The following is a 27,006-nucleotide window of genomic DNA, read 5'->3' on the forward strand; positions in this document are numbered from 1 at the left end:
ATGTGAGTAAAGTGCTACAATTCACACTCTTCGTTTTTAATATCTCACCGCTTTTAAGCTCGCCGACGTTCAAACGAATTTACAAAGAGCATAAAGCTCTTCCTTTCCCTGGCAACCGGAAAATTGCTCCGCTTACCACGTTAATTTTCGCCTGCCCAATACCACAAACTTGTGTTTCCTTTTCATATGCGAAGAAAAGGGAACGTCGAAGAAATTCAATTACGCGCGATATGTGTGGCATTAATATGTTTGGGATTAGGAGAAAATATTGCACGTATATGAAACGTGACGTACGCGACACCTTATATAAACGTGATTTTCCATAGAAATATTTAAAAACCCATTCTATCAAAATGTTCAAATTGTTGGACATTTTTTACATATTTTTTCATATAGTTGTAAATTAATGGATATTCGCGGATCCTGACTAAATCGACACAGTGTATATACTTGACCCGCGTTTTTACATATTTCATTATACACCTTGATATTTATCGTTTACTAAAAAAAATACATTTATACAACGAAAAAATGATAAAAATCAATCGATAGGTATTAACCATAGCGACACCCGGTATGCAACGACGCGCCCCGGAGGTCAAGAACACCGCGTTGTTTTATGAACATGATATTTATAGTCGTTGGTGGTTCGTTCCTCGTGTCCCACGTTTCACTCGTCGCGATAAGATAAAAAAGCACCGCACAACGTCGAATTTTAATTCAGCGCCGTGTCGATCGGGATAACCAAGACCGCTGTGATAACGATAAAACGAATACCTTGTAAATCTGCCGATCTTCCTCCGGTCGCCATTCAAGACACAAATGTTGCTTCGAGTTTACTGGAGCGCGTAAAATCAATAGGCAGCAGAGAAATCAAGATTTCAAGGTTATTAGAATTCCTAGATCTGAGTTACTTTTACTAGATCAGAAGTTAAACCCGATCTAAACCGTGAAAGTCCCTAGAAACTTTTCTGCGTTATTACGATGAATAAGGTTAAGTTAGATTTTTGCAATTAAAGTTCAATCTCGATTCAAGCGACAAAAATCCCTATAAATGTCCTAGATCGCTAGAGATCAACGCTACTACGAGGAAATAATAGTTTTATGAGGAAATAATAGACGCACAAGGTTTTTTGTTTTATATTATTTCGTGGAATCGCGTGCGATCCATTTTGTTCTATCGAGATAGACACCACGACATTTCACAGACTTGCCTTCACGTTTGTACGAAGATTCGTTGTTGTAAAAAACACGTTTGCGAAAGAAAGACACTTTCTGAACAACCTAATACAATTCCTAGACACAATTTAGTTTTGCTGGACTAGAATGCAGGTCTATTAGACACCGCGAAAATTCCTAGACTCATGGCATCTCGTAGCACACATGGTACGCGTTTCTGGCATCCAATTTCTGAGTGCAAGAATGGATTCACCAAGAGAATTGCATCGGTGGCACGTCGAGGGGGACACGTACTCGAAATGCAACCGACTTACAGATGAAAACAGAATGCAAAGCTACCGAGGAGAGGCCTGTGGTGGTCCTCAGGGATCGATACGAACCGTTGCCCGCTGCTGCACAGAATTGCACGTACACCAATAGGCGACAGCCCAGTTTCTCCGCTTCCAAAATTCTGGAATCTTAGAACGTGTTCGTTACAACCGCCGTATTTTCAGCTTATTCGAATTTCCATAGATTCTGAAACCGAACACGTTTGATATTTTAGAGAAATACTTTTAGAGTTTTACTTTTACGAGGAATTTTCGATAACCAAACGAGGTCTTACGGTAAATTTTTGAACCTCGATTTGTTATCGATGACGAATAAACAATAACAACGTCGATTTCTACGTTAATAAATTTCTGATAAATTTCCAAGTTTCTAAAGCAAGAAGAATTGTTCTTAAATTTAGGATTTGAACGGTTCAGATAAGAATATCGGATAATATTTCTAGAATCTTTTTCGTTGATTTCTGACATGATGAAATTTATGCCAGTTGGAATCCTGAGGCAGAAAACGAAGATTTTGACGAGTACAATACTTAGCAATTATAGACGAGTATTTTCATTTGCCAAGAATTTTCTAGCAATGGATTAAGGTTTTCTTCCTCAGGTTAGGAGTTTGGTTCACTGAGGTGACAGTGTTGGATGAAATTGATACGACGTTTTTGTTCGTTTTCGCAATTATATCGCTTGGAACTGGATTGAAACTAACATTAATTAATTTTATATCGATTTAATATGTTTAAATCGTTTTATTAGCATAGAATCTGGCGTACGAATAAACCGTTTTAGAGGACCAGCAATTAGTCTTGTTTGTTCTACGCTCGGCAGGCAGTTTCTCGGTTTCCTCGTGCAATTTGTCAAGAATCGAAGAGATTACACGGTGCAGATGGAGTTAGGCGGATAGCCACGACAATTTTCAAAACGAATGATTTACCGCGGCTTTCCAACTGAAATATAATCAAAACTGCTCGTTGGAAATTCGCGTTGCCACGCGGGCTAACCGTTCCAACTTCGAAATCCAGTCGAAATCTCGTATCGATAATAATTCAGATCGCTGTACCTACATTCCAGCTTTATTTCCATTTTATTATTTTGCTAATTGAAACGATAAATTAAATGGTGCTTTTAGAATTCTCTGAATTTTATAAAGCGCATTATTATTATTGTTGTCGTTATTGCCACAGGCTTTCGTTTCTATCTTTATCTCCAGTAATTAACGTCACATTGTTCCACATGAAAGTATGTTATCCTACTTCTCTAGTTACCAGGGAAATTGTCCTAATTCCCATTGAACTCTGTTCGAAATAGTCGAGTCTTTTCACGTCCTCCTCGGTGTTTTCTAATTTGCCTGCTGTTTTTATTTTTCTGTGTATTTTTAATTTAAGTTCGCTGTACATTCGGCGATCTTTCAGGATTCTTTCGACCGATCCTGCTTCCTTTCCTGTCACATATTTGGCATAGGTCTTCTTCTTCACCGATTCTGCTGATTTTCCACAGTTTTCTTCCTACCTGTCCTATTCACGCTACTTCTCCCAATTTAATTGGAAGACTGGTTTCTATAAGATATGCATATAGCGTTCTCTGTTTACTCCATTTAGCTCTTTTAGCTCTTTGTACTCGAAACGCGTCATTTCTTCAAATGCATTTGCCTGTTCTTTTAATCGCAACAACGATAAGAATGTCAGTTTCACAACAATTGTAGCTACGCGATGAAAACTGTAAAATTCGGAGTGACAGCGCAATAGCGAGAAATCGATCGGACGATCGCGCAAAAATAGGACACGTATAATCATTTTTTCCCCCAGGAGTGGGAAAGGTCGCGCTTGCCAACCGGCCGGCATTCATTATCGTTGATTTGCATCCGCGAATGGCGAACTACGCGGAAGAAATCGCGGTTGCCATTGTTATCGTTACGTCATCGCGACGCTTCACCAACATTTCGCGACTTGCTCCATCTAACCGTTTAACGCGTTCACTGCCACGCCAGTTTTACGTATTTTCATACATTTCTGTAACGTTTGATTTTATGTCGTATTCGCGCTAAATCTCTCTCACTCTTGACAAATGATTGCGATGAATTTTACAACGAACAATTGATGCGCCTTTAAACGACCAAGTTTATTCTTCGTGATCGGGTCATTTCGAATTTCATTGAAATATTTCGAACGAATCTTAAAACGCATCAGATCGTCCGTCATCGACGGGCACTTTAACGTGAAATTTTAAGAAAGAAATTTCAAGTAAGAAGAATTTGAAGAATTCAGAAGAAGTAATTTTAAGAAAGAGACGGTTACGATAATAAACGTATTACGCTCTTAATACGCGTTACCTTGATTCTCTCGTCGTGTAAGTTTTAATAACGATATAAAATTCTTTCCTCGTTCGCTAATCTCGTTTCTTTTTTACCACTTAGCGCATTAATGAGAGCATTCTATCTATTGGGTTGGCAACTAAGTGATTGCGGGTTTTGTCAATACCACCCAATGACAAAACCCGCAATCACTTAGTTGCCAATCCGATAATTAACCAAAATTTCCAGATTATTATTATTATTCGTACTAAATACGATTAAAAGTTGAGAAGAATCACAGAGACGCGTAAACGTATCGAAAGTATTAACGTTAAAATTATTCAAAGTTCCAAGTGTCGTTCGTACGGCAAATGAGAGAAAAGAAGGTAAAAAAAAATGAGAAATGAAATTAAAGGAAAATATGAGAGAGAAACGAAACGAGATAAAATCCAGAGGAAAAACACGTGTTCCATCTCGGTCTTCGCAGATGATTATCGTCTTTGCCGAGTCTTTGTCCACGTGTTGCCGGCATGATTAGTGTCATGGTTACAAGCTAGTTCTGGATTCTTTTGTCCTGGCCGTGTGTAAACTTCGAGTCTTCCCTCTGCCGTCGCCACGCTTATTTCTCGGTTATTTTTAACGCTTTCCTTAAGCAACTTGCAACCTATCCTTTGTCTCACGGTTCCATTGTCCCGACGATCATTGTGCCGCGTGCCTATATCCATCGTGTCGCTAGATCGGCGAGTTACAAGCTCCCGTCGCACGCTTTTTACCCTATCGTTTCCATTATTCTCTCACGTTCGTTACGACATCCTGGTTGTCATTGTTGCGTCCAACCACTTTCCACCTTCTTCATCCCCCTTTGTTTTAATATCGTGCGCGACGATTAGCCTGTTTTAACTAACGAAGACGAGTTTTCTTTCCTCGCTCGTGCTATCGATCTATCTGACACGATAAGTTCTTCATTTACAATTCTTTCTGTTTCTTAATTCGAATTCCTTCGAACTCGATTCAAGTAGAATTCTAATTTTTATTCTCGCATGTACCGTCGAACGTAGTTTATGATTTTTGCTACGTCGATTCATCGTTGCAGATTTTAATCCGTACGTAATTTGTCGTTAATTGAAACTGATTTATAGACTTGGAATAGGAAATGGAACCAAGGCACAAGATTCAGTTCCTCTATATTATAACGAGTCCTGTATTCTATAGTTGCTTTTTATACTTTTTATATCGCGTATATCGTGCGCATTTTAAATTTCCACAGATCCGATCCAACGAATTTTTAATTAATTTCGATGAATTTTTCTTCGTATCTCGTATCCGATCGTATAGCCGATCGTATTCGTAAGAAAATTCTGCTCTATATTTGGTGCAAAAATTCTCGGTGACGTTTCGCCAGTCGATTAAAGGAAATCAATCGAAATTCCTATTTCCGTAGCAGTAGTCCACGGAATGGTTCGCCTAATTATACGGTGGCCGCGTCGTTCTATTCGCCAACAGGTCGACTAGTAACCTTCGACTTGGATCGGAAAAGCTAGGCCTAGGCCAAGTGCCGGCTACTAACGAACAGAGTTCCCGCGAGCTTCGGAGCTTCCGCCGCGCCCCCTGTGGCGAGACAAATCGGGAACTTGACCTATAAAAGCTCCACGATGAACCGCGGCTCGTGATGCACGCGAGAATTCAGCCACCGAGTTTCACACTCGATAGAGGTTCCGTGCGTTTCAGCCTGTGCAATATCATCGTTTCTTGTGTATTTTAAGATTACTATAAGGATAGCTATCGATTATTGTGGTTAGATACCTTGGAACTTTCGCGTGAAACCGTCCAGGCAATTTATATCTCGGCATTAGGATAATTTTTCTGGAATTTGACTGTTTTAAGATGCATCAGAGTATTTGTTATAACTTTGCAAGCTTTTCCTATTTCTGTATATTGATGTTCAATTTTAAAATACCCCAGGGTATCTGTTATAATTATGGGAGTCTCTTTCATTTTGATATTTCGATGTTCAACTTCAAAATATCTCGGAATATTTATTATGATTTTGGAACATTTTTATCTTTGCATATTTCCGTGTCCAATTTAAAAATACCCCAGGGTATCTGTTATATCATGGGAGTGTGTTTTATTTCGATATTTTGATGTTCAACTTCAAAGAATCTCGGAGTATTTATCATGATTTTTTAAGATTTTTATCTTTGCATATTTTCGTGTCCAATTTAAAAATACCCCAGGGTATCTGTTATATCATGGGAGTGTGTTTTATTTCGATATTTTGATGTTCAACTTCAAAGAATCTCGGAGTATTTATCATGATTTTGGAAGATTTTTATCTTTGCATATTTTCGTGTCCAATTTAAAAATACCCCAGGGTATCTGTTATAATTATGGGAGTCTCTTTTATTCCGATATTTTGATGTTTAATCTAAAAGTGCCTTAGGCTATTTATTATAATTATGGAGGTCTCTTTTGTTCCAATATCTTGATGTTCAATTTGAAAGTACCTTGGGCTATTTATTACAATTTTGAAAGATTTGTTCTATTTCGATGCTTTTTGACATTCAATTTAAATGCTACGATATGTATCGTAATAAATACAAGAGCAACGCAATATATTTTTTGGAGAATATAAATCGTTTGAAATTTAAATATTGTATTATAAAAATAAATATAGAAAATGTAGGAAATATTCTAAAAAGAACGCAAAATGTTGACCCGTTGAAGGTTTTCTGCTGTGAACTTCGCGATAAAGCGTTCCTCGAGGTGGTCACGCAAAAAGCAAGTTTGAAAACTCTGAAATTAATTTGGCGTTACGAGGCGCCCTTCGTTACCGCGATATAAACCTGCTGAGCACTTGGAATTCATTTTCATCCTAGCAAGATTGTTATTAATTGTCGAAGTTCCAGAGTTTTCGTTTGAAACCAACATCCTTCAACAAAATTTCGTATAATTACAATTTACAGTGTTAGGACAATTTATTAAGAAACGATTGGGGTAACAGAGAAGGAGAACGAAAATTTGCTTAAATTCTAAATGGATTTTATAATTTCTACGGAAATTTGTTCGTTCAACGGCCCCCACTATGAAATCAATTTCCTCTTCCAATATTCTAACTTCCTTAAGATGTAATCGAATTCGTTCCACTCAACTTTCTTTTATGTTTTAAGTGTCTGATTCCTCAGATTTGCTCTTTCCAAATGAATTCCATTAACTGAAAAATCGCTTGAAATTGTATTGTTCTCGAGTAAAATAACGAAGATACAGATGTCACGATTGAAACTTAAAAATTGAAACTTTAAGAATTTAAATGGAAACGCCACGAGCATTAACGATCTTAATTTCTTTTCAATTTTAAAAATCCCTTCCTTATATAAAAAAAAAGTACTACTCGAATAGAGTTTAATCCTCGAACCTGGAAATCTAGACACCCAGTACAACAAAACACTGAAACTTTTTACACAAGCAACTATAGTCCTTCGACCCCAATCGCAAAAATTTCATCAAAAATACCATCAAAATCCAAAACCAACAAAAATAATCTTCTCTTCCAATGAAATATAAATCACCAATGAAATATTAATTTAATCATCCTAAATTCTTTCACAACCACGAGAATCGTTTCTTCAACCCTTTACGCATCCACAATTGTCTTCTTCTTCCATGAAAAATGACAAACGTTTGAGCTGCAATGTGTATGGTAAGCATCGATTGCGAATCAAAATGCAATTTTAGCCGGCTAAAATTTGATTGTGTAGCGGCGCAGTGGCGCTTTGACAACCGGTGATATCGACCGCCCCCGAAATGTGTCCTGGCCACCCCCACCCTGTGCCCCGTGACGCCGATTAACTACCCCCTTGGTCGAGCATCCCCGATGTTACTACTTCGGCCTTAAACCGACGTCCTTTTTTTTTTTCGCCACCCGGAAGAAGATTACTCGGTCTTTCCCATTGAAACTTCGAAGGATGCAACGAGGTGGTAATTTCTTCGCGAGGATCGAACGGGATTACGGAGAAATTGAATGGATTAGCTTGAGAATGTTGCAGAATAGCAATTTTTTAAACGAGTTTGAAGGAATTTCTGGGAATAATTTAGAATTTACAGTTTCCTTTCCGAAGAAGATAAGTTAAAGATAAGTTGTTGGTGGTTTTTAAGAAAAGGTTGAAAATTGAATTGACAGTGTTTGCGGAATATGAATTTTTGTAAGTTTCCACGAACTTTCGGGAATAATTTAGAATGTACTCTGATGGTTTTCTTTTTGAAGAAGAAGTAGAGACAAATTAGGGTGGTTTTTGCCAGGAAGGGCTGAAAAGTAGGTTGAGAACGTTATAGGATCCAAACTTTTGCCAGCAAGTTCGAAGGAATTTTTGAAAAATAATTTAGAATTCTCTTCTTAAAGAAAAAGCAAAGACAAATTGGCAGTCGTAGTGGTAGTTTTTGAACAACGGCTGAAAAATAGCTTCGAATTCTTGTGAAATATGATTGTCCGTAGAGTTTTCGTAAGTAAACTAAGAAAAGTAGGAATAATTTATCGATGTCTGTTTTCCAAGAAGAAATAAAAATAAATTGGGCTAGTTTTTCAAGACATCGAAACAACGTTTATCGCTATATAGTCAGCCCTTACAGCTTTCGCCTCATCGATGCGATAGAATCTTCCGTAGAAGCGAAAAGAAGAAAAAAGAATCTCCCAGTTGCTCGGCTCACTGTATTATTCAAATCTCATCCAATTGGAATTCCTCCTACCAAAGCATTTATTTTCTACTCAATTTCGCTACGTATTCCAGTTTCCTTGAACGAGACAGTAGAAATTCGGGAGTATCGTCATTGAGAATGGTAGTTTCTTCCATTCCATCTGCCAACGTAGTCACGTTTCCTCGATTTCGTGGCCGGCAGGGCGTTAAAGGGGAGCAGCCAGCCCTTATCAGCGATGCATTCGAATGCAGCGAGCTCGAAGAAGCGAACTCGAGTCCACCCTCTTGCCAGCCTGGGAAATATCCACCGACTCTCGTCGACTGTTCGAGGTTCAACGAATCGACCAACACGGCAAACCACTGGCCATTATGCAAATCGTACATTCTGATGAAAGTTGCGCGCTCCCTATAGAGACATGATCCGGTAGGATCACGTGGAAGACGATGTTGTACCGATGAACTTGCTTGCATATTCTTTAAAAAGTGGATTTTGGTTACTCGAGTGTGTGTTTTATATTCTCCGATGTAAATAGCAGCTTAGCTTCTACCAGGTGAGATCAGTTCTTGAGACGAAAACGTTGTTTAAGATAATCTTCCATTAGGAAGCCATTTATTTATGGCTATTGCATAAAATTGATCAAACATAGTCTATTTATTCGTTTTTCATTTATAAAACAGTATAGTGGTAATTAGAAAAAGACGATGTTAATTTCGATCTTAGTGCCTGAATTTATATAAACTTGCACTTTTCCAGGAAAAGCCAGCAGACTTTCATCCCTTCGTCGGCTCCGATGAATATTCATTCGCGTACAGTTAGCCAAACCTTGAAGCTGCGACGTGTTAGCGTGCAGCAGTATTCAAAAGCATCTAAATATTAATGTACAGCATTTAATAGCGCTCACACGTGTAATAATCACAGAGCTCTCGACCATTATGTAAGTAATCCTCTAAAACGTTTTCAGCCGACTAACCTGCAAATTCCACCACATCATTCACATCATTCACACACGCATCATTCGCCGTATGAGCTGGCAAATACAAGCATTCGATACAGCATTCAAAGGTCTGCAAATATGAGCGCGCATCAGCCAAACATCGCGAAACTGGATAAAGCAATTTCTACCACGAAGCATCAAACGTGTTCGCGCTTCCGTATAGCGGGACACAGCGTTCAAAAGCGTTGAAATATTAATTCATAGTATTTAACAGCACTTAAATACCATCGCGCGACGCTGGTCGATGGCAAACCGCTTAAAACGATTTCGCTTCGCTAACGTGCAAATTTCATTACTTGCAACGAATATTCGCACATACGTAATTCACTGTATAAGCTTGGAAACATCAACGCGTACCATTGAAAAGCCCGCAAACATCGATATACAGGTGCCAAAGGAACCCAAAAGCGCTTAAACATTCTCAAGCCAGTTGAAACAGCTTGCGCAGATAGTTAGCTGAACTTTGTCCCTTGGTAGGAATATTCACACACAATTAACCAAACGTTCGAGCTTCCAGCACTAAACTCATAGCAATTATTTCGTAGGATGCAACCTGGCGGTGTTTGTCCGGCGCGTTAGCGCGCGCTTCCTTCGTTCGTGCAAACGAATCGAACCGGGTGAAGTCAGCGCGAGCAAATACCGTCAGCCCTTCCTTCTGCGTCGCCATTCGGCCTTCATTTGCATCCTAATGTTCGCGAACAGTCGCGAAGTGCCTCGGAATCCAAACCGTTTGCCTTTCCTTTTGGCGGCGAGCTGTTTCGCGAGGCCACTCGCCTGGAAAAATTCCTCGTGGAAAATGTCTCTCGTCCCTCTTTCCCCGAGCTTCGCTTGCAACCAGTTTCTGGTGTCGTTTCCAAGGTGAATCAGGCACCCGAAAGATAATTTTGTTTCTTACGGATGGTTGATTCCTGGGGTTGCCGAGTAGATTTTCGGGTCGTTTGTGGTTTACGATGGTTGTTGTGAATTATGGGCGAAGGGTGCGCGATTTGAGAGAGGTTTTCGTGGAAATTGGACTTTTTTATTCGCCGAGGAGCGGTATCCGTGGAGGATTTTATTGGCGAAATTTTATTTGTATTATTGAAAAATACACGAGCTTTGGAAGATGCTTTTTTAATGAAAGTTAAATACGTTTCGGTAAATTGTTTTTCATTTGGGTTAAATTTAATTGGAAATTTTTCCACCGAACGTTTGTTGATTATGCGTGTGTTTTAAAGAAGCCTCCGTTACTTTTTAATCAGATAAAACTCGTTTTCAAATTGTTTTTTTAATTGGCTATTTTTAATTTTGTAATTTTAATTACTCGAAGAAAAGAACGAGAAAAAATAGTTTCTCAAAAGAGAGAATCTTCTATCGATATTTTAGAAGCTCGTTACCGATTATCCACGCGGCAGTAGAATACCACCGTATCGTGTCAGACAGTTCATCCCGAATCTACCGATGGCGCCACGCGATCGTCGTAGAATTACCGACATCAGAGTTTAGATGACGCACGCAGGATTCTGAAAGCGCGACTTATCCCCAAACGAACTTTTTTCACAAAAATGAAGATACTTTAACATTGAAAATTCATATTTCTCATAAAATTTCAAATTATCAGAAACTCTATATATACGATATTACAATGTTATTTTTTCAATAATTTATCTGAGTGATAATTTTCCATCAATAACGAAGATTTAAATTCTACTTCGAACAGAAACGTTCTATTTTGAATGCAGTGATCTTGTTCGATAATCGATATTCTCGCAAGTTCCCATTTTTAAAAAGAATCCCCTTAACGCTCTGCAAGTTCAATTTAATTGCCATCTCTGGCCATCAGCGGTTGCAAATTTTTCCCAATAGACTGGAACGTCCTAAGAAAGTTCTTGCATGAATTATACATTGGTTGGCAAACTTTCAGAACAGTCGACTAATTGCACTTCGTATTACCTTGGTCTCTCCATGGCGCGATTATGACACGTTTCGTATTTTTTTTTCTCCGTCGCGTGTCGGCCGTAAGTTTCGCATAATTCGTCGGATGAGGATAAGAAATACAGGCGAATCTTATTTTTGTCTACGTTTTGTTATTTCGAAAAATGGGTCAATCTTTTGCCTAATTTACGTCCATGCGTATTACCGTTCAAAAGCTACGTTGCAAAATATCGGGCGCAGTTCTCGCGACAAGGCTGTGCCCCACATACCGAGTTTTTCGACACGAATTTAGAATTGTTCTACGAGACGCGTAATTATAGAACTTTTATCTCGACGATTCGTTAGAACCGTCGAGTTTTTATTTCGACGAATTTGTTGGAATTTCTCGTTTCCAGCGTTTTATCACACTCGCTTTATCTATTTGTCTTTTCTCGAAAATTGAAACGTTTCTACTCGACTATCGATGAATATTATGTCGCTCTCTTTTTTCTCTATTTTTGGAGGATTTACGGAGTTACAATAATTGTTGTAAAAAAAAAAAGGATATTGAAGAGATCGGTTTGCAATTGATCGCAGTTAATCAAAGATACTACAATGATACTCTCCGTGGCATTTCACGCATCGAAATTGGAAAATACAGAGTTCAGAGGGTGAAATGTCACGTTCAGTTGTCGTTCGGTAGAGGAACCATAATTTGTTTCTATTTTTGTAAACTGTCGCTATAATTCAGTTTTTACGAGGCAGGATCGGCCATATTTCTTACTTAAATACCAGTCTTTTCCTGAAATATATATATTTTTTTTAAATTCATATTTCTAAAAAAAAAAAAAAGAACCAGGAATTCCTGACATTCAGTCACGAGGAATTGCCTTGAAAAAAATAGAACTATCTGTCATTGTCTGGACCACGCTCTTTACGTAAACGTACGAAGCACTTGCTAGCGTCGTTGCGAAAATACTTCGTATTTTACTCAATATTTACAAGTACTTAGGAAACGTTTCTCCTTAATAGGTTTCAGTATCGAACAGTTCGTTCGAGACCATAATGATACGCAGCTGTTCTCTTTTTCGGTCTTTATTTTTCGGATTGTTTTTACAATCGCGAGGAAATTGTTACCACCGCTTAATGGTTCATTTAATTAATCGTATTCTCTTGTGAAAAGTTCCATGGCACGTTTCTTTTCCACTGCTTATTTTTCGCTACCACTAGACGGTAATTTCGTTCGTTAGAGGAAATTCTTGTTAAACGGATGGATCATTTGCGATCCCAAACGCAAAATAGAAATAGCAGAGCAAGTCGACGAGCAGAAAAGAGAATTCAGACGTTAAAGTTTCTCCGAAGATGCGTAGAAAATCCTTTAAAAGATCTCTTAAGAAATCCATGAAAGGAATATATTTCTTGGTTCGAAAAAAAATTTGCACGAAACGATGAAAAATTCGCGGTTAAATAGCTTGCATAATTAATAAGTAGGTACCGTTTATGACGATATGGTGCAAATAGATGGAAAAATTCTTAAAAGCATCCTTAAAGAGAGCTGTATCCCGATGTAAAACATAAAATTTAACAGAAATTTAACGAAAATCCAAATTTAACAAGTATCGTTGATAATCTCGTACCATAAAAATGTTTTAATTTTAAAACATTCACATATGAGAAGACGTAATCCATTTGTACACTTTTGTACTATATTCGAAATTGCAATGCACGGAAGACAGATGCAATAAATAAATAAATAGTTACATTCAAACATACGGTAATTACTAAAAATCCAACATTATCGTTATGCTGATATATTCACGTGTAAAAGTGTTGCAAAGAAGATTTTTAAAGAAGCAGACGTTTATCGATGCAAAATATCAAAGTGCAAAATTGTAGAAATCTACGAAATTGCAAATCTAGCAATTGCCATAAAGAATGTCACGCCACGAATGCATATACATCCGCCATAATTATCACAAAAATCCAACATTGTAGCCAATATATTTAGGCCAATATTTAGGCCAATAGACGCCAAAGAGTTCGTGAAAAACATGTTTTTTCCAAGTTCTAAAAATCGGTGAAAGAATCCTGTGAGAAGAAGCTTTTGTCTCGTTGTGCGTAAAATACCAAAATACAACATCGTAAAGAAACGTGAAGAATGTGGGAAAAGGGAAGGTGGAGAGTCACGAGGGGCCATTTTGTTTGCGGCGATCGCGAACGTGACCAGCTGGCTGTTTCGCGTTATGTTTAGAATCGCCTTGATCGTCATCAGGTCGCCGATTATTTATTGTAAACAAGAAATTCTGCGCCGCGACGTATAAATCGTGGGTGCGCCCAGGGGCCAATTATAATGGCCCGTATTTCGGGAACCGTGGTGGCCAAATTCTCGTCGCTATCTCGGCTTTTTCTACTTGCCAGCCACGTGTCTGACGCAATGTGAATCGTAACCTGTTATAATCTGGCCGCAGGACGCTCGCCAACTGGATCGCTATTAGTATAACGAAGAAGGAAAGGACCATCTGGCTACACGGCTTCCGGCTATCAAACCGTGGACATTTCGAACTGGCACATTTTTTAAATAGAAAAGATATTTTCGGAGCAGGTGTTCTAAATTTATTTCAGAAATTTCTTATTTCTTTAGCTTGCTAATTTTTCCTTTCGGAGTCAAATTTCCGGCAATTGAAATTCGCAACTTCGAAATGGGACATCTTCGATTCGTAAAAAAACGTAATATTCGTCGTCGACTCGCTTGAAATGTATTCCTTTCCCCGATGTATTTTAATTTGCCAATACAGCGCTGCTCGAACGTTTAAGTTTGAATTTACCTAATTTTTTTGTATCTGAAGTTGATATATCGAAGACTATATAACACGAGCTAATACGGAGTTTAATCAAATTCTCAGTTGACACGTACTCGTGTTCTTGAACTCGGAATGCGAATGAAAAGTTGTACGTTTGAAAGAAGTGTTTCACGATATTTTACATCGTACTTAGTAAACGAATTTTCTATCAACACTGTTCTTTAACGTAAGACGTAGTTAATATTCTGATGAGTAATAAATCTATTAAAACAAAGTCTATTATTAAACAACCCATAAATCACGCACCTACACGTAAATATATGTACACAGTGAAGACGCAGTCAGAGAGTAGACGAAACGATTTTTAGTCGCCATTTCTACCGTGACTTGGCTTCGGCTATCGAATGGTTGGCGTGGAATATTCCTCCGTCTCGAACATCCAAAATTCTTCGACCATTCTAAAATTGTCTTCGACAATTCGACGATCGCCATTGCGAATCCTCCAGTCTTCCAGAACGTCTCAACGTTTACTCTCATCTTCGATTTCCAACGTTTCCAGCGCGGGAAATGGAATAATTCCGAAAACTACAAGTTTTTGACAGGAACGAGAATCTCTGGAACGACAAAACTTCGTAGCCGGCTCTTTGACGCGGAATAACCTCTTCTAGCTTCTATTAAAATTCCAATTTATCCTTTGTATCTAAGTACAATTTTTACTCACTCTATGTATTACATTATAATAACGCTTCTAATAATCTTTTTCTAAAAGAGAAAATTTCATAGCAAACTTTTTACCTATCTTTTTTTTCCACGTACAATTACTTTCTTTATGGTGACACTGTAACTTCCAGTGTATCTAAATCTTTCATCTAAATCTAATTTAAAAAATCTTTTTATCGGAGAGAAAAAATGTTATTCTAACTTTTCCACTTATGCTTTAGTTTATAATTCATCTCGTATATTTAGTCGCAATTTTAGCCATATATCAAGATAAAAATCGCCGGCAAAGAGATTAAATAGCACGAGAAACGATTTGTTAAATCGCTATCCCTGGCACAGACTTTACCAGGGATTAATCGCCACTTGTCACGATATTGGCGTATATTTTGTAAACGTTTCGTTCTCTTTTCGTCGAGCAACACGTGTCTGTAGAGGTAAAAGCGCGAAGATCACGACGTTTGGACGTTTGAATCGTCCCACATGCCGTTGATCGCGATATCTCGCCACGTGTTCGATCGATCATGCGTACGAAAGGACAGTTGAAACAGTTATGCGACAGTCACGCTGTATTTCTGCCAAATAAAATATCTAGCGACGACAATTTCCGTCCATCACTTCCATTTCCGGATTTAGGAATTTCAATGACGATAAATTTCTAAATTTCGACGAATTCTCCTTGCATTCTTCGTACTTTCTATGGAAAGTTTCCTCCGCGCAACTGTAAATTGCTGTAAATTTAATTTCGTTCAGCCAAGATACGGAAATTTTAGTGATTTCGTGTTACAGGATTTTAGATATCCGTATTTTTGTTATTTAACGCAGTTAAAATATAAATTCCGACGATCCTGAATGTTTTCTGTAGTTTTGTCTCTGAAAAATTGAAGTATTTGTGACTTTTTATTTCGCTCCATTGAGATAGGAATTTTGGAAATTTCTGTAGCATTTGCGACTCTGTGCAATTTCAAGTTTCTACAATTTCTAATTAATCTTCTTTGGGATATTAATTTTAAGAATTCCGAAGGTTTTCTGTCATTTTGTGGATTTTTAGATATTTGTGTCTTTAATGTAGCTTCGTTAATTTTCCTAATTTAATTGGTTCGTTCCAATTTATTTATTCGCTTTAAAATTTATCGTAGAAACGTCTGTAAATCCCAGGAATAAAATTTCGAAAACAAATGAATGCAATAAATAAATAGATTTACTTGTTTCTTCTTAAGCTACAAGTGTTCGGAAGAGAAGATTTCTGAAGTTTGGGATAAACTGTTCCGCTGAAGTTCGATTCGAAGTGGCTTTAGAATTTGATTGCGTCGCCTTGGAAATTTCGGAGACGCGTGGAAGAAAAATTCATCCCGGTGACGTTGGTACGAGTGATAAATTGGGCCTCGGTGATGTTTGGCCGTGCCAACGACTGTATAAAAAATGTCACGTCGCGAAATTTTTGTCAGTGGTGGTCAATTCTGTTAGTTGGACTACGAAGCAATTTAATCTTCTGAATTCCCTCGAAATTCAATTCTGCTGCTATCGTTTATTTCATTTTGAAACTTTCGTCTGAAATTTTCATTCGAAAGCGAAAGTCGTACGTGCGGAAATTTGAACATAGCCGAGAAAAAAGATCGGGAATGTTGTGTTTGTAGGAGAAAAGATTTTTGTTCGGGACTGTGATTCTGAAAATGACGGTATGTCGTGGTGAATTCGAAAGGAGGATTCCTGGTTTTCTCGCAATTTTCACAATTTCCCACGACGAGGACCAGATCCTCGAACAAACGACGTTCGTACGCGAGAAAAGCGACGCTGTTGAAAATAATCCGACTCGCTCTATAAATACAATTCAGTCTTGTGCGGTGCGTCGCGAAGTTCGGATGCTTATCTGTCGTATGTGTTCGGTGTTCCTGCGGTGATTTCCGGCGCTGATAAGGAAACGTAAGACGTCAGAAGTCGTGATCGTTGCCGTGAAGCCTCTGTTTCTTTATTTCGGTTCGCAAGTCTACCGAAGGATCTTCTTCGTGCTGGTTGATTAATGTTTTCAGTTCAGTGTAGCACCGCGACGTTTGTAGTGTTGAGTGTTGGTTGGTGAATCGTTAAGCGAAGGATCCGTAAGATGTTCGTTTTGTGAAAATTTCAATTCGATTATTTCTATAACTACGAATCCTATCAAACACATCAAAACCCAATTATATGGAGAAACAGAGTTCCCATTTGTCTGATCCTTTGCTCTAAATAATCTCCCAAATCCTTGTTTGTTAAATCTCCTACATAGTATAGTTTAAATCTCATAAAGCAATTCATTGAAATTTGTATATTCCACTTACTAATTCGATTAATTTGTGAAAAATCAATTCCAAACCTTGTTAAACGCAGCAGAACGCAAATTCTACAAACTCGTTCCAATTATAATTCTCCACTTGAAATCTCCAAATCCCTCGATCTCTATTTACTAAAGCTTCTATTTTAAACAATAGGTCGTACTTTTGAAAAATTCACTGAAACTTACGAACGCGCCATCCATCTTCCTGCAACCTTGCTGTTTATCGAAGAATCGACTCCAAACTCTGTCAAACTCATCGAAGCCGAAATTCCAGTTTACTTGATTTCATCGTCCTCGGCTCTTCCATCCCTATTTTCCCACGATATCAACTGAAAACCTTTTCATTTCAAGAATCAAACCCTGTCAAACTCTGTCAAACCCTGTCAAACCCTGTCCAACCTTGTCAAACCCTGTCAAACCCTCTCATACCCTGTCAAACCCCGTCAAAACCTGTCGAACCTTGTCAAACCTGGTCAAACACTGGTCCAGTAGCATCTACCAGGTCGTAAGACTTCGCTATGAAGAATCTGCAGAAAATAGCCGCTGAAAGGATCCTTCTCGAAGCTAGGAGATCTTAAAGGACCAATTGGAGAATTCGTGGAGGACAAGTTTTAGGATGGAAAGGCTGAGTATCGCCGAATCGTTGCGCAGGAAAGATAAGAGAAGGCGCAGGGGTTGGACGGTGGTTGTTGGCAATGAAATACGGTGAGTAGAGCATAAATCAGCGATGTTGCAGCTTTTCTCAGCGATTCGTATCAAGATCAGGCAACTGCTCTCTGGAGAGTCGAACAGCTACTTCCGTGCTTCGCAATTGCCGCGCTGATGTCTTTATTACGAACAGCTAGGAATTATTACGTTCGTGTTAGGGATACTGATACGAAGCCAAGAAAATTTCACATCGTTATTTCTGCGCCTCTGTTTGTGTTTTTGTCGTGTGACGAGTTGGTTTTATCATGTTTGTCATGTACGGGATCGTATTATGTTTTGACTGAAAAATTGTCTTAAATCAAAAAGAATCGACGAATCTTCGATGGGCGAGTTTTGATGCACACTTTGACATGCTGTAATTATTTTTTTTCTGATCGCAACAGCATTCACAACTGTTATTATTTGATCTATTCGTCTTGAATTTATCGTGGAACAGTAAGAATACGTCACATAAGATAATATTTTCCGGATATCCTAAAGCGTAGCTGATAGTGTCACAGAAATTCTGAAGAGATCACAGAATTCTAAAGTAGAAGAGCGTAAATTTAGGACGCAGGGAACCGGAAGTTTGCGAAGCGGGAAACCGCATGTTTCTCAAGTAGCAAGTGCCGCGAATAAGAATTCGTACGGTTTGGTCTCGACATCGTATTTTGTGCGAACGAATTAGGATTAAATTTCGATGAATTTAATTACGAGAGCTTCCTCGAATGGCTCGTACTCTGTAAAATCGATTTGCAGATTCCTATTGCACGAACGTCGGTAACGCGATTTCCAGTCCCGTTGGTTGGTAAATTTTGACTCGGACGGCGGTGCCACCTTCGGCTGTGTTTCGAAAGCTGCCTGGACTTTACGAAACTCGCAGATCGATATCACGCTTGATAATCCGCCATCTTTCTGAAATTTCATCCTCTACTTCCTCAAAACCGAGCCAAAAATCTCTCAAAACTGTCCGGTCTCGCGTATCACGTCACTCGACGTTCTTCTCCAATTTAAAGAAATATCGTGGAATTTCAAAGGAAGAATTATCCAAACGCGATATCCTTTTGCATTTTTCACAGACTATACGCTCATTAGTTTTACACTTTTGATAATAGAAGTTCGTCGTACTTAACTACAGACGATTCTAAATAATTACACGTAAAACGAGAACTGTATTCATTGGTAGAAAGAGAAATCATGTTAGCGTAACTATGAATAAGTTAACCGAGTAATTATAGATTTCTGCAGATGCAGCGAAACCAGCACTGTAATTATAGACAAACTAGAAATCATAATTGTACCGATAAATAAACCAGCAATTACATAACTACGGTTAGAAATAAACTTCAATTCGCTACAAGTATCTATAGATATACTGGGAATTTTAGGTACATAGATTTCGCTATATATATAGCAATATGCATACTATGTATACGCATACTAAGACCAGCACTGTAATTACCGATAAACTAGAATCTATAATTCTACCAATAAACGAAGCCGAAACTGCAAACTACGTAACTGCGATTGCGAATAAACTTCAAATAAGTATAAATGTCTTTAGACATATTGGAAATTTTAGCTGTCTGCATAATCAAACCAGATGTCATAATAGCTAAACTAAAATAAATTAAATAAACTAAAAGCTACGACTGTAATTACAAATAAGTCAAATAAGTATACGATAGTTAGTATAGCTGTGTTGAGAGGTATAACCGTGTTAAGTTAGAAATTTAAATTATAACAAATTACAACAGTTAACTGTGGCTAATCTAAAAACCATATTGGTGACTGTAACATTTTGAAAACACAAATTCTAAAAATTACTGTAAAATAAATTTTCAATAATTTCCAATTAACTAGTGGTACATTTCCAATTAACGGATGTTAAATGAGATGCGTAGAATTGTACAGGTATCACTCAGGAATTTATAGTTTCCAATTCCTTGGAATAAATGTAATGGCCCTTGTAAGTGGAATGAGCGCGTATGTAGTCAGACACGGCATATATTACTCAATGCTCCACTTTTAAACTTCCCATCCAATTATCTTGAGCTCGCGTTTCCATTAAAAAATATACCGTTTACAAAGCTGCTCCCTTGAAAATTCCAACGTTCATTTTTCTTTAACTTTGCTCGTCTCGATTTAATTCCCTCGCAGATTTCGCTTTCGGATTTAACGATCCTGCGAATCATCGAAATATCAGAAATTTATCATTAAGCTTCTCATTGTTCTAGCTTTACTTTATCGTATTTGTAGAACAATTTCTAAAGCCTTGCAGCTGCAAATTTCATATGAAATTGGATATTGTTGATCTTTTTTTTGCCGCGATATCGTGAAATTCCGTACGTGACTTCCAATAATCTGAAATCCTCGTGATTTCGTTCTCTTCTTTTCTCAACTAGCATTTATTAGCTTTTTCTTTCTTATTTTCTTCGTACTTTAACATTAATTAGATTACAAAACATTGTCCTTTTTCTTATTTTTGTCGTTTTTAAATGTTTCCTAAATACTTTGTTGATATTTGAATATTTAACGTTGATCGTCTATTTATTATATTATAAATAGAATTAAATATCATAAAATCAAATATAAACCTTGAAATGAACCGAAACTTTTCGAAAATTTTATCAAATTTTATACAACGAAATGTAAGATAGATGAAATAGAATTAAATATAATAATTCACGCTGTGTTCATCCGGTAATCCAATGATACTAATTAAAAGTTCCAGTTAATTATTCTACGTTTGGTTTCACAAAATTTCGATTATCGAATATCATGGAATATTATTTAATTAACTCACCGATATTTCAAGAGTAAAACAATTTAGAAATGCAGTCGTTGTATAGTCGAGTCATAATCATTCTCCTATCTCGTTCGCGCTTCTATTTAACTAAAATATCTGCAATGCTTCAGTCTGTTGTAAGCTACGCCGAGAATGCCAACCTCTAAAACGCTATCTCTCTCGCACGACGCAAATTTAAAGCTCGAATTAATGGCACTGTGTGACCCTTTATTAAATCTTCGTCGTTGTAAACGTCACGCGAACCTACCACCAACAAATCGATTTGTAAATTGCAAATAGCTTTGTTTCATTTTTAAATCTCATTTCCGATACAATTTCCCTTTTGGGGAATAAAAAGATTTCAGACTTGCCAATTAAATCATCTCGAATCTTTGCAGGAGAAACGAAATTCTCTTCTCTTTTCGTTCTGAAAGAGGGGAACCAGTTAATTTTTCTACAACATAAAATTCGTTTATCTTCTTGAAAGTAATATAATGTTACCTCTTAAAAGAATAATGATTAATTGTTGGTGGAAAAAATGCTACCGCTCTCTGATATCTTCAATTATACTTTTTCGTTCTCCCTGCGCGATGATGAAGTTTTATTAAAGTCTATACGAAACACCGACAGCGTATTACTCATGACAGTTAATGGGCTGCAGGCTATTCAATTTTTCATCAGCCGCGTAAATGGCGGAGGAGTTGGAACGGCTTCGTACAGTTAATGAAAGTTTCTAGTGTGAGGCGTTGTTTCCAATTTTTCTCGATATCCACGTGGAAACTATTTAAAAGTCAATTGATCGACTCGACTTTTCAAGAACCTCGTCTTGCGTGTCACAGATAATAATGTTCGAGGTTCGTTCACAAACCAACCAATTTCGGTATTTAGATTAGTTTCAATGCCTCACGTGACTTGGAATTTTCCCACCATTTTACACCAAATTACCGTCGTTCGATCACAAGATCGAAAATAGACTTCGTTAAATGAAAATAACAATTCGAAAGGAAATATGTTTTACCAAGATAAAATTGATTCTACGCTTCTTCCGAGTCTCTTGCAATGGAGACTTTTGACTTTAAGTGGAACGTATCCGTATCTGATCGGACGCAGAATATCGTTTAAATCGCAGGAAGTGGAACAAATCGCAACGAGTCCAACGGAAACGGAAATAACAGAGTCGTAACAAACTGAATAAACGACAAATGATGAACCAGTTTCAAACTTTTCTTTCGATATCGTGTTGACTTTAAAGGCCAACCAGGGTGATCTGAATTTCCTTTTTCGCTTTTCACGGTTTCAGCCCACGCCATCTAACCGGCTAGTTGAAACAACAGTGGCGTATTACCAATCTGAGTCAGCCAATATTTACATCGTGCGCAGCATCGATTGTCAGTCCGAATACTTTCCGCACTTTCGATATTTGCGCAACTCATTCTCGCCAGGCCTCGAATTCTTCGCTCGCATATACAGTAGAAACAGAATATCGTTTGAAATTCTATTCGCTTGGATCTCCGTGTTTATCGAACGCAAATAACAGGGATATTATTGCCATGACGGAGCATATTGCGAATCAATGAGTTTTTAACGGAGAGTAAGAAGTTAATCGACGAATGACGAGTAGTGGTCGATCGAAATAGACAATGGTGAGAAATCTGACAACTGTGAGTGGGAAAAACTTCATTTCACTGACTTATTTGCTCGTACTATTTGACTAGATTAAATTTACATTTGTTGAATTTTTGTAATTTATTGATAGACAATTGGATATCAACGATGTTTTCTGTTTTCGAAATCTTGCTTTATGTCTAGCTTTTACTAAAAATTATTCTAATTAAAATAAAATAATTTGCGACAAAGTTATTCCAATTTCTAGAAAAGATAGATAACTTGCTGTACGTCTAGCTTTTACTAAAAATTATTCTAATTAAAATAAAATGATTTGAGACAACATTATTCTAATTTTAGAAAAGATAGATAACTAAATTTGTAGAAAATTGTCTTTTATCAGGGTATTCAGAAGAGAACCGTTCTTCTGCTGATATGAGAAACTTTATTAAAGTCAATATCACAGATTCAAGGTATATTTATATAACGATAACAAGATATTAGAAAAATAATGGTATACCGGATCCATTAGATTTCTGTAACGTTTGAAATAGATTTATTGCGAAAGTTTTCAATTCCTAGGGACAGTATCCTCTTATTTCTTGAAAGAAAAATCCGTTTACCCTCTTTCACTGTCAACTGCATTTTCGTTTTCTGCGTAAGGATAAGACCTTATCGAATATACTGTCAGAAATAAAAGATATATTCAATCAGCTGTGTGTACCAATAATGCAACAAAAGTTCGAAGCATTATTAAATATAATAAAACAGAAACTAACGTTTGTTGGAATATTTAAGAAAAAGTTATTGCGAGTTTCTTCAATATCCGTTGGTAACTTTCATTCGGACGTTGGATCAATTTTTCATTGAAAAAATTTTCGTTCATAAAGTTCTAAAAGGAAGGTTCAAGAATCTGCGAAGATTCTTTCATAACTTTTGAAAATTTTCAGAAGATTCCCTAAAAGTTTGAAGAATCTTTTAAAAGAGAAAAATCTAAGAGATGTTACTGAAAATAGTAGTCACCTGTTCTCCGACTATATCCAACTCCAAGTATCAATTTTTAATTTTGTTCCCTACAAATTTTGTCAAAATGTATTCTACAAACTTCCATAGTAATCTTTTCAATCTTTTCTCTGCAAACAAAGACTTTTGTATTTAAGCAGAATATACCTGTAAATGCAGACCAGACTCTGTAAGGTTCCAATTGTTTTCGCATTTTAATGAGCCAGTTCGTCGAATCGACCTACAATAATTAAAATCCTTTATATTCCACCGTCTGTCGAAACCTTAACACAGTCAAAAAATCCCACGTAACCTAACCTGAACATAACCTCAACCTTACCTGAACATAACCTCAACCTAACCTAGCTCAGTGCCTAGTTACACGAACGAGATTTTTAATTTCCTACACGTTCCATTGAATCAGTTCACGGTTGCTAAATTCCGTCGTATTTCACAGTTTCACCTGATATTAGTGCGACTGTGTGGAAGTTTCCCGATGAACTTTCTGCGAACGTCGCTCGGTATTCTCGTTTGATTAGGGTTTGCCATTCGAATTTTCGGAGAGGCATCCCTTTTGCCCTTTTCATTCGCGACCTTAATTACATATCAGCAGACTAATTGATTTATCGATTGGTCTACGCTCGTCTGGCAAAGATACAGACACGTTTCAATGCTTCCGGGTAAATCCAGTTTGTTGTCGTTATCGGTGACCAATGAGTTAACGTTTCGGGCTTCAGAAATTTTCCTCCGATATCGCTTTACTTCCTACGGATTCGTATCGTCACGTTTTTGGCAGTTTGAATACCTTTTATTTCATTTTTTATTGGAAATGTATAAGCGTAGAGGAAATTTAGAAATTGTTAGGTTTCGATATCTCAAAAATCTTTCCTCTATTTTTATTAGACCGACGGTGGTTATTTTTGCTGATGGACAGATTTTCATTGAATTTTTATTGGAATTGTATCAATGTCCGCCTATCTTTTTACTGGAAATATAAAAGACAGTGCAGTAACATGGGGATCTTTGTTCAGATTTTAGTTAAAACGTACAAACGCAAAAAATATAGAAATTTGTATATTTTTATTAGACATTTCTTCGTTTGTTTCCGGTTTCTAGAAGAATATTTGATTTCTTTCGTTCGATGACTATGCAGAGTGATCGTATATAATAAAACTGCATTTGTAAAAGTTCTTTTACAATTTTCGGTGCCTAGAGAAACGCCATTCAATTTTCATTTCCACGAAATCGTACAGTCGTCGATGTACCTGTGTTCAAATTTCTACTCGTCTCATATTTCCATTATTTCAGGTGTTGCTACTGTGTCTCGTTTGAATTATGCTTTTGGTATTTCTCGTTACATTAATATCTTGCTAGTTTTAATATCCGTTATGGAAACCAGATGTAACTTTTTCATTTTGATAAAATTCGTTATAAATGCATATTCCCTTGATTCACTTACTGCCATTGTAAAATGGTTAATTAAAGGAACCTGCGTATTAAACTTTTCATCGGTGCACTATGCAACCTTCCATCAAAATGTAAGCTAATTGCTTTGAACGTGCAATCGAATACATTTCTCAAACAGTGCCATCCTTTACCACAGAATAATCTCGTTTTTGTCTTTGACGTTACTGTATATTCCGTTCTATTAACTTAATTAACGAAATCTAATTCAATTACTAAATTTGACTAACATGCACATTGATGTTAAGAATAACCATATTATTATTATTATTATTGTTACCTTTAGTGTTAGTGTTAGTGTTAGTGTTAGTGCTAGTGTTACTATTACTATTATTATTATTATTATTATATTAGTAGAAGTTTCGCAAATACACCAATAAATATTTTTTTATTATTACTTGATTATAGTTGAGATGGTCGTTTTGAATATTTTTTGCCAGATTTGGTAGTCCTGTTAAAACAAAACCTGTTTCATTTTTATTCCACGTTTAATGCAACTTCATTTCCGTCTCCCGTTTCTTTTTCGATTCTTTAATTAGCCGTGGAAGATAATTGGAGCAACATTATCCAATTTTTTCTTCTTTCTGGAAATACCGATATAAATTTGCAGAATATTCGCGAAAAGCACACGGTCTCCTCGGTCGATACCAATTAATGACAAAATACGCATTTCCTTAGTTGTCAGCCCACGCGACCCGTATTTTCTTAGTTGCCAGCTCAATAAAGTTGGTATTTTCATGAGCTTTGCCGAATGGATGATAAACTGGTTCCTAAACAGATATAAACGAAATTCTATTAGATTGATCTCTTCGATTGATCGCGATAGAATTGTATTTGTATTCAGAATCAAACGCGATCAATCGGAAACAGAGAAAATTAAAACGAGAAACTAATCGTCGTACTCTATGGACGAAAATTAAACGGAAGGATCTCCGACAAGGTGCAATGAAAATTCGAAGAAATCAATGGTGTCGATCGTCTCGGACGTTATCCGAATTGGCATCTCTTTGATAGAAAACGGAAAGGCGAAGAGCTGGCTGTTATCTGACAAATTAATCCTCGCCCTGCCGTGTTAGAACGAGTTGAGATTTTCCGCGGTGACGTGTTTCATGTAGATAACGCTCGATCGCGCGTGCTGAAACTGGCGTGTCAAGGATCTCTATAAATAATGCCGGGATCGTACGAATTCGCGAAGACGATATGTTTTCATTCGATACATATTCGATCGAATGCAACGGGGTTGCATTTCCTGATATTTACGTACGATATACACTTCCGCTCTAAAAATTGTTCAACGATTATCGTGTTTGCTCTGAAGCTTGGAAAAATTGTATTATTCAACTTGATACGTTGCGCGAAGAATTTAAAAAGCATAAGGAATTAATACATGGACAGTTACATTAAACAATTTTTTGACCCAACGTCGTGCTTGTAACGACGTCGTCGATGCGGAGCAGTTTGTCAGTTTATTTTAGAATTAAAAAAAAGTTGCAAAATCGTTGGAGAATACTTTGCCAGAGAGACAGGGGAGCCAGGGAGCAACCAGGTTTACGTTCGCGATCCAGAATTATCAATTTCCCACGCGTCCGCGCTCTTAACAATCTACCTCCGTGATAAAGCCATCAACAGCCGCTTATCTATCGCGGAGGCCAACAAACAAGTTGCCTAAGCTAGTCACATACAGTCCCCTGGCGATTAGAACGGTCGAACAGTTCCAAAGATAAACGTCGTTTCACCAACCGACTCTCCTCGAAGGCAGAATTAACTTGAATCGAGTTTACGTGACAAACATAACCTCAAACTTAGCGGCCAAATGATTCCTTCGTTCTTTTCCTATCGTCGGAGCTTCTAGACTAGAGATTCCGTGTCAAACTGGGTCGCACGTTCGACGATTTTGGTTAAAACGTCTTTCTGTTGCTTATCGTTGACTAAATATAGCGTAGATGATGATCTTACTATAGCGGCTCCATCTACACTTGCCACTAGATAGAGTTACGTTATATACACTTTCTGCAATTGTCCTCTTTATCGTTGCCGTCATTCCTGTCATTTCTTATTTCGCGCAGATAAGAAACAGACTAATTGGACCCGGTTTGACACAGAATATGAAGTCGTTGTTGTTGTCGTACGATGTTTGATAGACTTGTGCGATAAAAACATCACGTATATTCCGTCTGGAAGTTCTTTCCAGCGTGGGTCCCGATGTCGAAGCTAACGCGACTAAGCATCACTTGTATCGTCGCTGTTGATAGCGCAAGTAGGTAGC

General features: G+C 37.4%; 1 protein-coding gene across 4 annotated transcripts in view; it reads left to right on the forward strand.

Moving 5' to 3' along the window:
• The window catches only part of LOC117214204 (cAMP-specific 3',5'-cyclic phosphodiesterase-like), a 349,894-nt gene that overhangs the window by 139,069 nt on the left and 183,819 nt on the right, over positions 1 to 27,006 (forward strand). The window contains exon 1 of one of the 4 annotated variants that reach the window (XM_033460098.1): positions 17,723 to 17,899. The exons of the other annotated variants lie outside the window; for them this stretch is intronic. Coding sequence (XP_033315989.1) covers positions 17,811 to 17,899 — 89 coding nt within the window. The 5' untranslated portion in view covers positions 17,723 to 17,810. Of the gene's footprint in view, positions 1 to 17,722; positions 17,900 to 27,006 lie in introns of those variants that run through there. 4 annotated transcript variants of the gene reach the window in all.

Source organism: Bombus bifarius, unplaced genomic scaffold (genome assembly GCF_011952205.1).
Source record: "Bombus bifarius isolate JDL3187 unplaced genomic scaffold, Bbif_JDL3187 scf7180000009200, whole genome shotgun sequence".
Lineage (NCBI taxonomy): Eukaryota > Metazoa > Arthropoda > Insecta > Hymenoptera > Apidae > Bombus > Bombus bifarius.